Source organism: Mobula birostris, chromosome 26, assembly GCF_030028105.1.
Source record: "Mobula birostris isolate sMobBir1 chromosome 26, sMobBir1.hap1, whole genome shotgun sequence".
Classification (NCBI taxonomy): domain Eukaryota; kingdom Metazoa; phylum Chordata; class Chondrichthyes; order Myliobatiformes; family Myliobatidae; genus Mobula; species Mobula birostris.
This window is the reverse complement of record NC_092395.1, coordinates 1,359,012-1,372,084: the sequence shown is the minus strand read 5'-3', so window position 1 is coordinate 1,372,084 and position 13,073 is coordinate 1,359,012. Positions and strand designations below refer to the sequence as shown.

Below are 13,073 nucleotides of genomic sequence, written 5' to 3'. Positions count from 1 at the left end.
GCCTGCTCATGGACTGTTAGTCCCACTCCCATCAGGGAGGAGGCTACACAGTATCTACACCAGGACCACCCACCAGACTCAGAAACAGTTACTTTCCCCCAAGCAGTAAGGCTGATCAACACCTCCACCCACTAACCCACCACCACTACTTTATCATTTCCTGTCAAATCACCTATGTATAGACACTTCTGTATCCAGTGTCATTTTACTGACATACAATCAATCATGTATATCAACAATTTTACATTTGTGTTTTTATTATTGTGTTTTTTTTTAATCTTATTATGTTTTTCTCGGAGTAACAATTATTTTGTTCTCCTCTACACTTGTGTACTGGAATGACATTAAACGATCCTGAATTCAGCACCAGTTCTCTATTCTCACTGGGAATCCACTGGGTCCAGGAACGTACTGCAGCTAACTGGTCAGGTCACTGTGCCACCAAAACACAAATCTATTATAAAGGCGAACTGGTGTAAAGGTACAGCAAAGTCCTCGCTGTAGTTAATTGGTGGAATATTTCCACATAAATCTGGAAAACTTCCCCTTCTATCCCAAGGATCAGACACTGTGTGGATTCAATACCGAGTCTAGCTCGCTCTGCACAGTCCTGGGCCACATCTCTAGCCGAGTTGGGGAACATTCAGTATGTCATCAAAAAGTCTAACACATTTCTACAGATGTAGCATGGAGAACATAGTGACTGGTTGCATCACCATCTGATATGGAAGCAGCAATGTAGGGGATTGGAGAAAGCCGTAGAGGGTCATAAACCCAGCCTGCTCCCTGCTCCACCACGGGCATTAGCCTCTCCAGCATCGAAGGTAATACCTCAAGAAGACAGGACCCATCATCACCACTCATCTTGTGTATGCCCCTCATGATTTCATAAACCTTTGTACGGTCTGTAATGAATAATCTCTTCTCGGGCTGACATTTCGATGACAAACTCTGCTATCTTCTTCAGGGATGATGCCTGGGCTAGTCCGGTGGTATTATATCCCTGGGTTACACAGAGAAATTGATGGGAGCAGAACATTGCATTCTCAATGGCCACAGGATTGAGTTCAACGGCACAGAACTACTCTGTCGCGCCAATGGCTTTTGGGACCACCTGGTAAAGGAAGCCATTGACATAAAACTAGAGGGAAAGAATTTTAACAAAGATGAAGGTCTAACTCGAAGTAAGAACTGGAATTTGATTGCAAACAAGGTGAGAGAGCGGAAATCTAATCGGATGACTAATTACTCAGGAGGGACGCACTATGGGGGCATAACTACCACTGGACTAGATATGCCCAGACGTTATCCCTGCTGAAGATGGCAGAGTTTGTCATCGTAACATTGGTTACAATCGATACCTGCATTCAGCTGGAAGCCCGAGAATAGTTTATTCATCATATACGCCCAGAAAGTACTAGATCCTTTTTCTCTGTAAGGTTACCCCTCAGCCTCCTGTGTTCCAGGGAAAATGGTCACAGCCTAACCAGTCTCTCCTTACAAGTCAAGCCCTCCAGTAGCTCCCTGTAGCTAAGTGACATGACCGGCACACGTCTCACCAACAACAAACTGTGCAAATGCAGATACAAATAAATAGCAATGCTCTCAAATGAAGGCAAGCATACCAAACTACATTGCCTACCTCCATTGCCATTTTCAGGGAAATAAGTACTGTGTCTCTGTTCTACAAAACTTCCTGGACCCCATTATTCACTGTGCAAGTCCTGTCCTAGGATATGGACCAGGACACTGGCCCACACACCCACTCTTGGGAATAGTGTTTTAGGGTTTCTTGAGTTCATTCACAGGAGTGTATGGGATGTCCAGGGAGGGGTAGCGCCTCGGGTGAAGGGGCACACGGAGTACAATCTGGGGAACTCACACACTTTTGGTTCCCATTGGACACTCAACTCTGACATAAGGATCTAGTTAACTGTTTGCATGCAACAGCGGCCACACCCTGGTACACCACTTTGAAAGGCAAGATAACCCAGGTGAGGGTAGCCAGAAGGCCTCATATCCCAGTGAGATAGGGACATGCCTGTCTTAGCATGTGAAGTCAGCTCTGGCAGACTGGATGAATGAGGTCTACAATGAGATCCAAATGGCCAGAAAAGTGGTCTGCAACAATTTGTGGAGAGCGATAGGCATGACAAGGCACAAAAGAAGTCATGGTCGTCCATTGCAGCCTAGGAAAACCCCCAGTTTGCGATGACTCCTCGTACCACTGTACCCAGACTTTCACGCACGAGGCAGTGGAACTTCCCCAGTGGCTTTTCCACTTTAAAGGACTCTCCCTTCGTCAGATACAACAGACAACCAACACAATTCAATCACATGCACAGCACCCCTTGCACTAAAGTCTTGTCTAATTCGATTGAGCCAGAGGGTTTCTGATAAACTCTGAACTTGTGCAAGAACTGGCATGAATCAACAGGATTAACAAACCACATCTGAAAGGAACTGAGCCAACACAGCCAGAGCAACACACACAGAATGCTGGAGAAACTCAACAGGCCAGGCAGCATCTATGGAGAGGAATAAACAGTTGACGTCACTGGATGATATCTTTCATCAGGACTGGAATGGAAAAGAGAAGAAGCTAGAATAAGGAGGTGGAAGGAAGTTAGGTGATAGGTGAAACCAGGTGAGGAAGGTGGTGATACAATAAGAAGCTGGGTGGAAAAGGTAAATGACCGGAGAAGAAGGAATCTGATTGGAGAGGAGAGTGGACCACAGGAGAAAAGGGAGGAGGACACCAGGGGGAGGTGATAGGTGGAAGAGGTAAATAGACCATGGGGGAAAGGGTACCAGAGACAGGCGATGGGCAGGAGAGAAGAGGCGAAAGGGTGAGAGGGGAGCCAGAATGGGAAAGGAACTCTAACTCTCACCAGACAGATCTCACCTGCCATTGCAGAGTAACCAGCGACCGATGGAGTAATGAGGCACCAGTCTCTGCATGAGAGACGCCATCAGGAGACTCACAACGAGCTGAACGCCTATTACACCCTGGTAAGAGACAAAATTCATTCATACATTACAGAAAGAACAGCAAGATTAGCTTTCAACACACAAAATGTTGAGGGAACTCAGCAGGTCAGACAGCAACTACAGAAATGAATAAACAGTCGACATTTTGGGCAGAAACACTTCCATAGATGCTGCCTGACCTGTTGACTTGCTCCTGAATTTTGTGTGTGAGCCCTAGATTTCCAGCATCTGCAGAATCTCATGTTTAAAATTAGCCTTCAACTTACTTTTGTTACTCTGAATGGAAGAGTCTAGTTTTCACATTAACATCCATTCTTGAATCTCCTGAATCCTTCCTACAATGTCCATTTTCGAGATTGTGGAAGATGCTTTTGAAATGCAGTCACTTCAGAGCTGGCCAGCACATATAGGCCCTTCGGTCCGCAATGTGGTGCTTACCTATATTCCTCGATCAATCTGATCCTTGCTCCTACACAGCCCATTTCCCTTTCATCCACGTGCCTATCCGACAGCATTTTAAATGTTCTTGTTGCTGTAACTGCGTCTACCAGCACGTTCCATGCACCCACCTCTGACATCCTCCATTCATCTCATTTGTTCTAAATGGAGCCTGAAGACCTACACTCAACGATTTAGCAAAAGCTTCGTCCCCTCCACCATGACTTCTGAACAGTCCCGGAACCCATGAACACCAGCTTGTTATTCTTTTTCACATACTATTTATCTTGTAATTTATAGTAATAAATTTACCTCTTCCACCTATCACCTTGTACTGCTGCCACTAAACACCATATTTCACATAGTATAAAATGGTGGTAATAAACCGGTTTCTGATTGAACGTGGGCTGCCAAAACACAATGACCCTTGGCTCAGAAATGCTGCCATTTCAGAATCAGAATCAAGTTTAGTATCACTGGCATATGTTGTGAAAATTGCTATGCAGCTATACAGTGCAACATGTAATAATTGTAAATTACAGTAAGTATATACTGTATATTAAAAAGTTAAATAAGTAGAGTAGAAACAGGAAAAAAGTAGTCAGCTGGTGTACGTGGGTTCATTGTTCATTCAGGAATCAGATGGCAGGCAGAAAAAGCTGTTCCTAAATCATTGTGTGCCTTCAGGCTCCTGAACCTCCTCCTCGCTGGTAACAATGAGAAGAGTCCTGGGTGATGGGGGCCCTTAATGACGGATGCTGCCTTTGTGAGCCATTGCTCCTTGAAGATGTCCTGGATGCTGGGGAGGCTGGTGATTTTGTAGATTTATGGAAGTGAGTGTGTCAGGTGGAAGACGACAATTAATCCCACGGCCTAGAGCACCAATCAGACTTTCCACAAGAAGGACCAAATGTGGCTAATGTGAACTCCCTGCACCCTCTCAGGCAAGGAGCTCCTGGCCCCGTCTCTCTCTGGGCGAAAGCATCATTTTTTCACCTCCTATTCAGCCGCGGAGGGTCCCAAGCCCGGCTGCGAAAGGATTGAGCAACCCCAAAGCTACAGAAAGGCCAACAGAAGCTCCAAAGACCTCGTCCCGGGCAGAAGAAGGCTTTTCGCCTCGGTATATAGATGTGCTACACCTGGATTTGAAAGACTGCCCAGGACAGAGCTGCTGTCGGCGGCCTATGCCCCAGTAAGGGTGATGGGGTTAAGAAGACAATGCCAGACTATGATCTCTCTATGGGTGACCCCTGCACTCATTCACACCTTGGCTTCAAATTAATATTCTAAACAGACGATAATTTCCTCTACAGCCGCTGGTCTCGTACCGGCCGGACCAGCAGACGGAGGGGCCGGGGGGGGGGGGCGTGTTCTGTGCTTCACCTTTGACCCATGACCACCAGTGAGTAGGGGTTCATTTGAGCCCGACCATACGCATTTGACTCTCCGGTGGCGGTGGTCTGAGCCACGCCGTTAAGACGCGTCCAGTCTGTGGTCCCGCTCCTCCCCCCAAGGCTCCGCTCACCATCTCTCGGCCGCTGCCCGGCGATCCCCTTCAACAGCCGCCACACCAGCAACAACGCCGGCACCGACTGCCCGGCAAACTCCGGCCAACTTCACCAACGACTGACAGCTCAGCCGACCAATCACATCGCCGGCCTTTGTCCATTGCCGAGTCCTGTGACCATTCATATCGCCGAGAACTCGATTGTCTCTACCCACTGGTTCTTCAGCCAATCACAGCGTTAAGAGGGCGGCGGTTTCGTTCCAACCAATCATCTCTCACTTTGATGGCAGGCCGGTAAAGAAGGCTGGACGCAGTGCGGATACTGGGGCGCGTCATTCTGGGAGTTGTAGTTCCATTTATCGAGCTGCCGGTCTGAAACGTCACAGATCACCGATGAACTTCATATCTCAGAGCGCTTTGGATAGGTGCGCATGTGCAGAGGCCGGAATGCCTTGATGAGATTATTATATTAAGTTATTAACTGGTGATAACTCAGCTCTGAATGCGCCCGGCATCGTCTGTGCACTTGTATCAGGTGACTGATACTCCGCATTCCCATAAAAGGAGACAGTTCAGGAGCGTTTAAAGGGCCAGATGAGGCTTATTTTTGGCTGGACCAGCTGCGGCTGTGGCAGGGTCACTTCGCACCGGACCGGACCGGACGCCGAGCACAGGGAACTTCGGTCAGCGACGTTCATTCCTGCCTGCAGGAAAAGGGTCCGATGCATGAGTCCATCTCTGCACAGTTGCAATGAGAAGTTACTCACACCATCATCACAGGCACAGAACTTTACATAAGCAGCATTCACGAGAAAAAAAACACATTTTTACAAGGCAGTGTTTTAAATTGCAAACGCAGCCGCGGTCTCTTCGCTCCTTTGCATCCAATAGTGAAAGGGGTGAACTTTGTCGGATACTGTGCATCAGAGTCAGGTTTAATATTACCGGCGTATGTCGTGAAATGTTGTGTTCTGCGGCAGCAGTACATTGCAATGCATAAAAATAGAAAACTATAACACACACACACACACACCCACATATAAATATATATTATGCAGCTCCTCTCGTAGAGGGTCAGACACCCTGAGCCAATAGGCAGGACTTATTTCCATCTGGCATAGTTTGCATTTTGTTGTTTGATTGTTTGTGTCTTTTTGTATTGCTATGTTTATGCTCTATTCTTGGTTGGTGCGGCTGTATCGAAACCCAATTTCCCTCGGGATCAATAAAGTATATCGATCTATCTACACATACGCATGCGCGCGCGTATAACGTTTCACGAACAGCTTCTTCTCCTCTATCAGATTTCTGATTGGACAATGAACCCATGAACACTACCTCACTATTTTTCTTTCTGTTTGCATTACTTTTTTCGTATCTATATACTTATATATTTTTTATTACTATGCAGAACCTGGGCCTCTGTACCTCCCTCTGCAATTGGATCCTCGACTTCCTAACTGGAAGACCACAATCTGTGTGGATTGGTGTTAACATCTCCTCCTCGCTGACGATCAACGCTGGCGCACCTCAGGGGTGTGTGCTTAGCCTACCGCTCTACTCTATATACACATGACTGTGTGGCTCAGCATAGCTCAAATACCAACTATAAATTTGCTGAAGATACAACCATTGTTGGTAGAATCTCAGGTGGTGATGAGAGGGTGCACGGGAGCAAGATATGTCAACTAGTGGAGTGGTGTCCCAGCAACAACCTGGCACTCAACGTCAGTAAGACGAAAGAGCTGATTGTGGACTTCAGGCAGGATAAGACGAAGGAACACATACCAATCCTTATAGAGGGATCAGAAGTGGAGAGAGTGAGCAGTTTCAAGTTCCTGGGTGTCAAGCTGTCTGAGGACCTAACCTGATCCCAACATCTCGATGCGGCTACAAAGAAGGCAAGACAATGACTATACTTCATCAGGAGTTTGAGGAGATTTGTCATGTCAATAAATACACTCAGAAACTTCTATAGATGTACTGTGGAGAGCATTCTGACAGGCTGCATCACTGTCTGGTATGGGGTGGGGGGGGCTATTGCACAGGACCGAAAGAAGCCGCAGAGGGTTCTAAATTTAGTCAGTTTCATCCTGAGCACTAGCCTACAAAGTACCCAGGACATCTCCAAGGAGCGGTGTCTCAGAAAGGCAGCATCCGTCATTAAGGACCTCCAGCACCCAGGGCATGCCCTTTTCTCACTGTTACCATCAGGTAGGAGGTACAGAAGCCTGAAGGCACACACTCAGCGATTCAGGAACAGCTTCTTCCCCTCTGCCATCTGATTTCTAAACAGACATTGAACCTTTGGACACGACCTCACTTTTAAAATATACGGTATTTCTGTTTTTTGCATGGTTTTTAATCTATTCAATGTACATATACTGTAATTGATTTACTTATTTATTATTTTTTCTTCTATATTATGTATTGCATTGAACTGCTGCTCACATGCTGTTGATAATAAACCTGATTCTGACACACTACTGCTGCTGCTAAACAACAAATTTCACATCGTATGCCAGTGATATTAAACGTGATGCTGATTCTGATCTTGAGTACTTTCTTGATGGAGGGGTTGTGCTGAGGAACCTCTGCACTGTCAAAGAGGCAGTACTGAGGGTCAGACACACACTCAAAATGCAGGAGGAACTTGAAGTCAGACAGCATCTATGGAAGGAAATAAACAGTTGACATGTTGGATTTCATCAGGCCTGGAGACGAACCCAGCTTTTCTCTCCATCCTAATGAAGGATCTCGGTGCAAAATGTTGACTGGTTGCTCCAGTCTATCGTCATTGTCTGATCTGTAGAGTTCATCATTTTGTGTGTGTTGCTGAAGATTTCCAGCATTTGCAGTCTCTTGTGTTTGTCAGTACTGAGAGAGTTCTCCCTTGTTACTGCACTGGGAGTGTCAGCCTGACTTGGGAGATACAATTCTTACTCAGTGATAGCAATGCTAACTAAGCATTGTTTGGGTGGCCATTGATTTGGAGTGTGCCAGTGTTTGGAGTGGCTTTGGCTCATTGGGCTTGGCTGAGCGACATTGTCTTGTAAGATACTCTCCCTCTGTCCTTACTTGTTCGTTCCTCATCTATTAGGGTATAGTCGATGAGTGAGAACAGCCCCAGGGGCAGAGAATTGTACTGTGTGTGGGATGTGGGAAGTCAGGGAGATGTCCACTCTCCCAGATAAACCCCTCTGCACCAGGTGCACCGAGCTGCAGCCTCTGAGAGAACGTATTGAGGAACTGGAGCTGCAGCTCAATGACTTTTGACTCATCTGGGAGAATGAGGAGGCGAGGGATAGAAGCTGCAGGGAGGTGGTCACCCCTAGGTTGTGGAAGAAAGGTAACTGGGTGACTGTCAGGAGAAGCAAGGGAAATGCACAGACAGTGCAGAGCACACCTGTGGTCATTCCCCTCAATAATAAGAATACGACTTTAGATACTGTACTATGAGAGGGGGCGACCTAGCAGGTGGGAGCCAAAATGACCAGCTCTTTGGCACTGAGTGTGGTTCTGTGGCTCAGAAGAACAGGGAGGTGAAGAGGACTGCAGTGTTGATAGGAGATTCCTCAATCAGAGAAACAGAGACAAGGTTCTGTGGGCACAAGCAGAGACACCTGGATGGTATATTATCTCCCTGGTGCCAGGGTCAGGGATGTGTCGGATCGATTCCATGGCATTGTCGAGTGAGAGGATGAACAGCCAGAAGTCTGGGTGCATATTCGCTCCATTGTCATAGGTAGACAAGGTGAAAAGGTCCTGAAGAGAGATTTTAGGGAGCTAGGACCTTCAGGGTGGTAATCTCTGGATTGCTGCCTGTGCCACATGCCAGTGAGGGTAAGAATAGAATGATTTGGGAGGTGAATGCATGGCTGAGGAACTGGTGCAGGGGGCAGGGCTTCAGATTTCTGGATCATTGGGATCTCTTCTGGGGAAGGTATGACCTGTACAAAAGGAACAGGTTACACCTGAAACAGAGGGGCTCCAATATTTTTGATGGCAGCTTGGCTAGAGTTGTTCGAGTGGGTTTAAACTATTTTGTCAGGGGGATGGGAACTGGAGAGATAGTGCTGAAGATGAGTAGCTGGTTTATGAACAGAGGCAATGTGTAATAAGGAGAGGCTGATGATAGGGCAGTATTGCAGTCAACAGGATGAGTTGCAATGTAAAAGACGGACAAAATCAAAAAGGGTGAATACAGGATTGAAGGCGTTGTATTTGTATATAAGGAATAAGGTAGATGAACTTTTAGCACAGTTTGGCAGGAGTGATGTTATAGGCTTCACCGAATCATGGTTGAAAGAAGATTATAGCTGGATGCCGAAAGTCCAAGGATACACATTGTATTGAAAGGACAGGCAGGAAGGCAGAGGGGGTGATGTTGTTCTGTTGGTAAAAAATGAAATTAAAACAGAGGAGAAGATGGCAGTGTGACGCAGCTCGCAGCGGCCACTCTGGTGGTGATGTCTGTTATTTGTCAAGTAGGGTGCCGTGCACAATCCTGATTTGATGGAGACGGACATGAGAGCACGGAGGAACATCTGGTGAAACTTCTGAAATGCCTGCTTCGCTGCTGCTGCTACTGTGTGGTCCAGAATCTCTGGAGGAGAAGGCCCCGAGTCCTTGGCTTTGCTTGTTGCTCGGCGGCCGGAGTGGGGTCAAAGCGCTGGGCAGAGGACGGTGGTCGGAGAGGCTGTGTCAGAGGGGCTGGTCGGAGGCTCGAAGTTTTCGGACGGACTCAGAGTCCGCTGTGGCCGGGTGCTTCCAATGGTGCTGCATCGGCAAGTTGGCGGCGCTTGGAGGTTCATGGCGGGGAGGGTTCCTCCCTTCTGCCGCCTGCGTGGGATGATGAGTCTGTCGGGACTTTGAGACTTTTTTTCACCGTGCCCATGGTCTGCTCCTTATCAAATCATGGTATTGCTTTGCACTGTTGTAACTATATGTTATAATTATGTGGTTTTGTCCGTTTTAGTCTTGGTTTGTACTGTGTTTTTCTTGTGATATCATTCTAGAGGAACGTTGTATCATTTTTTAATGCATGCATTTCTAAATGACAATAAATGAGGACTGAGTGTCCTCATAATCTAATCTAATCTAAATCATTTGAAAGAGGTGAGATAGGGTCGGAAGGTGTTGAATCATTGTGGATAGAACTAAGGAACTGCAAGGGTAAATAGACCCTGATGGGAATTATATACAGACCCCCAAACAGCAGTAAGGATGTGGTCTACAAATTACGGAGGAGATAGAAAATGCATGCGTAAAGGACAATGTTACAATAGTCATGGGGGATCTCAATATGCAGGTAGATTGGGAACGTTAGGTTGGTGCAGAATTCCTAGAGGAATTTCTAGAGTGCCTATGAAATGGTTTTGTAGAGCAACTTGTGGTTGAGCCCACTAAGGGATCAGCTATTCTGGATTGGGTGTTGTGCAAGGAACCAGAATTGAATAGAGACCTTAAGGGAAAAGAATCCTGAGGGGCAAGTCATCATAATATGATCAAATTCACCCTGATATTTGAGAAGGAGAAGCTAATGTCAGATGTATCGGTATCACAGTGGAGTAAAGGGAATTAAAAAGACATGAGAGAGGAGTTGGCCAGAATTGATTGGAAAAGAACACAGCAGGGATAACAGCAGAGCAGCAATGGCTGGAATTTCTGGAAGCAATTTGGAAGGCACAGGAAATATACATCCCAAAGAGGAAGAAATATTCTAAAGGAAAGATGACGCAATCGTGGCTATTAAGAGAAGTAAAAGCCAAAGAGAGGGCATATAATAGAGCAAAAATTACTGGGACGGTAAAGGATTGGGAAGCTTACAAATGCCAACATAAGGCAACTAAAAAGTCATTAAGAGGGTAAAGATGGAATAGGAAAGCAAGCTAGCCAATCATATTAAAGAGGATACCAAAACTTTCTTCAGATACATAAAGTGTAAAAGAGAGGCGAGAGTGGGTATTGGACTGCTGGACAACGAGGCTAGAGAGCTAGTAATTGGGGACAAGGAAATGGTGGACAAACTGAATAAGTATTTTGCATCAGTATTCACTGTGGAAGACACTAGCAGTATGGTGGAAGTTCCAGGTGTTGGGGGTCATGAAGTTACCATTACTAGGAAGCATGTTCTTGGGAAACTGAAAGGTCTGAAGGTAGATAAGTCACCTGGATCAGATGGTGTACACCCTAGGGTTCTGAAGAAGTGGCTGAAGAGATTGTGGTGGCATTAGTAATGATCTTTCAAGAATCACTAGATTCTGGAATGGTTCTGGACGACTGGAAAATTGCAAATGCCAATCCACTTTTCAAGAAGGAAGAGAGGCAGAAGAGAGAATATTATAGCCCAGTTAGTTTGACCTCAGTAGTTGGGAAGATGTTGTTAAGGATGTGGTTTCTGGGTACTTGGAGGCACATGATAAAAGAGACCATAGTCAGCATGGTTTCCTCAAGGGAAAATCTTGCCTGACAAATCTGTTGGAATTCTTTGAAGAAATAACAAGCAGGGTAGACGAAGGAGAATTGGTTGATGTGTACTTGGATTTTCAGAAGGCCTTTGACAAGGTGCCACACGTGAGGCTGCCTAACAAGTTACAAGCCCATGGTATTACAGGAAAGATTCCAGCATGGATAAAGCAGTGGCTGATTGGCAGAAGGCAGAGAGTGGGAATAACAAGATCCTTTTCTGGCTGGCTGCCAGCGACTAGCGGTGTTCCACAGGGAACTGTGTTGGGACTGATTCTTTTTGCATTATATATCAATAATTTGGTTGATGGAATTGATGGCTTTGTTGCAAAGTTTGCAAATGATATGAAGATGGGTGGAGGGGCAGGTAGTTTTGAGGAAGTACAGGGGCTACAGAAGGACGAACAGATTAGGAGAATGGGAAAGAAGTGGCAGATGGAATTCAGTGTCAGGAAGTGTATGGTTATGCACTTGGGTAGAAGAAATGCAAGGACTGTCTATCTTCTAAATGGAGAGAAAATACAAAAAGCTGAGGTGCAAAGGGATTTGGGAGTCCTTGTGAAAATTTGCAAGTTGAGTCTGGGGTGAGGAAAGCAGATGTAATGTTAGCATTCATTTCAAGAGGATTAGAATATAAAAGGATGTAGACAATAGACAATAGGTGCAGAAGTAGGCCATTCGGCCCTTCGAGCCAGCACTACCATTCACTGTGATCATGGCTGATCATCCACAACCAGTACCCTGTTCCTGCCTTCTCCCCATATCCCCTGACTCTGCTATCTTTAAGAGCTCTATCTAACTCTTTCTTGAAAGCATCCAGAGAATTGGCCTCCACTGCCTTCTGAGGCAGAGCATTCCACAGATCCACAACTCTCTGGGTGAAAAAGTTTTTCCTCAACTCCGTTCTAAATGGCCTACCCCTTATTCTTAAACTGTGGCCTCTGGTTCTGGACTCCCCCAACATCGGGAACATGTTTCCTGCCTTTAGCATGTCCAATCCCTTAATAATCTTATATGTTTCAATCAGATCCCCTCTCATCCTTCTAAATTCCAGTGTATACAAGCCCAGTCGCTCCAATCTTTCAACATATGACAGTCTTGCCATCCCGGGAATTAACCTCGTGAACCTACTCTGCACTCCCTCAATAGCAAGAATGTCCTTTCTCAAAGTTTCTGGGGTCTGATGGTGTTGAACGCTGAACTGAAGTCTATAAACAGCAGTCTGGCACATGAGACCCCATTTTCCAGGTGGGACAGGACAGGAGGGCAGAGGCTATTGCATCATCAGTGGATCGATTTGAGCAATAAGTGAACTGGAAAGGGTCCAGTGTAGCCAGGAGAAAGGCTTTAATTTGCTCCCTGACCAGTCGCTCAAAGCATTTCATGATGGCTGATGTTGATGCCACTGGATGATAGTCATTCAGGCAGGTTACTGTCACCTTCTTTGGCACTGGAATGATGGTTGTCACCTATAACACCAAGGGAACAATGGATTGTTCTAGGGAGATGATAAATATATCCGTCAGCACCTCCGCCAGCTGTGCTCTGCTGTCTTTCAGCAACCGATCTGGTATATAATTGGGCCCGTAGCTTTGCATAGATTGACTCTAGCCAGGGTTTTCTTCACCTTCATCCCAGCTTCAGCCGGACAGAGTGTCTGCTCCCCTGG

At 46.2% G+C, this 13,073-nt stretch overlaps 1 protein-coding gene across 1 annotated transcript in view; it reads right to left on the bottom strand.

The window, feature by feature from the left end:
* Positions 1-5,040, bottom strand: part of tmem161a (transmembrane protein 161A) — a 52,054-nt gene extending 47,014 nt beyond the window's left edge. The window contains exons 1-2 of the mRNA XM_072243962.1: positions 4,955-5,040; positions 2,906-3,009 (exon numbers count right to left, since the gene is read on the bottom strand). Coding sequence (XP_072100063.1) covers positions 2,906-3,009; positions 4,955-4,957 — 107 coding nt within the window. The 5' untranslated portion in view covers positions 4,958-5,040. The remainder of the gene's footprint in view (positions 1-2,905; positions 3,010-4,954) is intronic.
* Between the last annotated feature and the right edge of the window lie 8,033 nt (positions 5,041-13,073).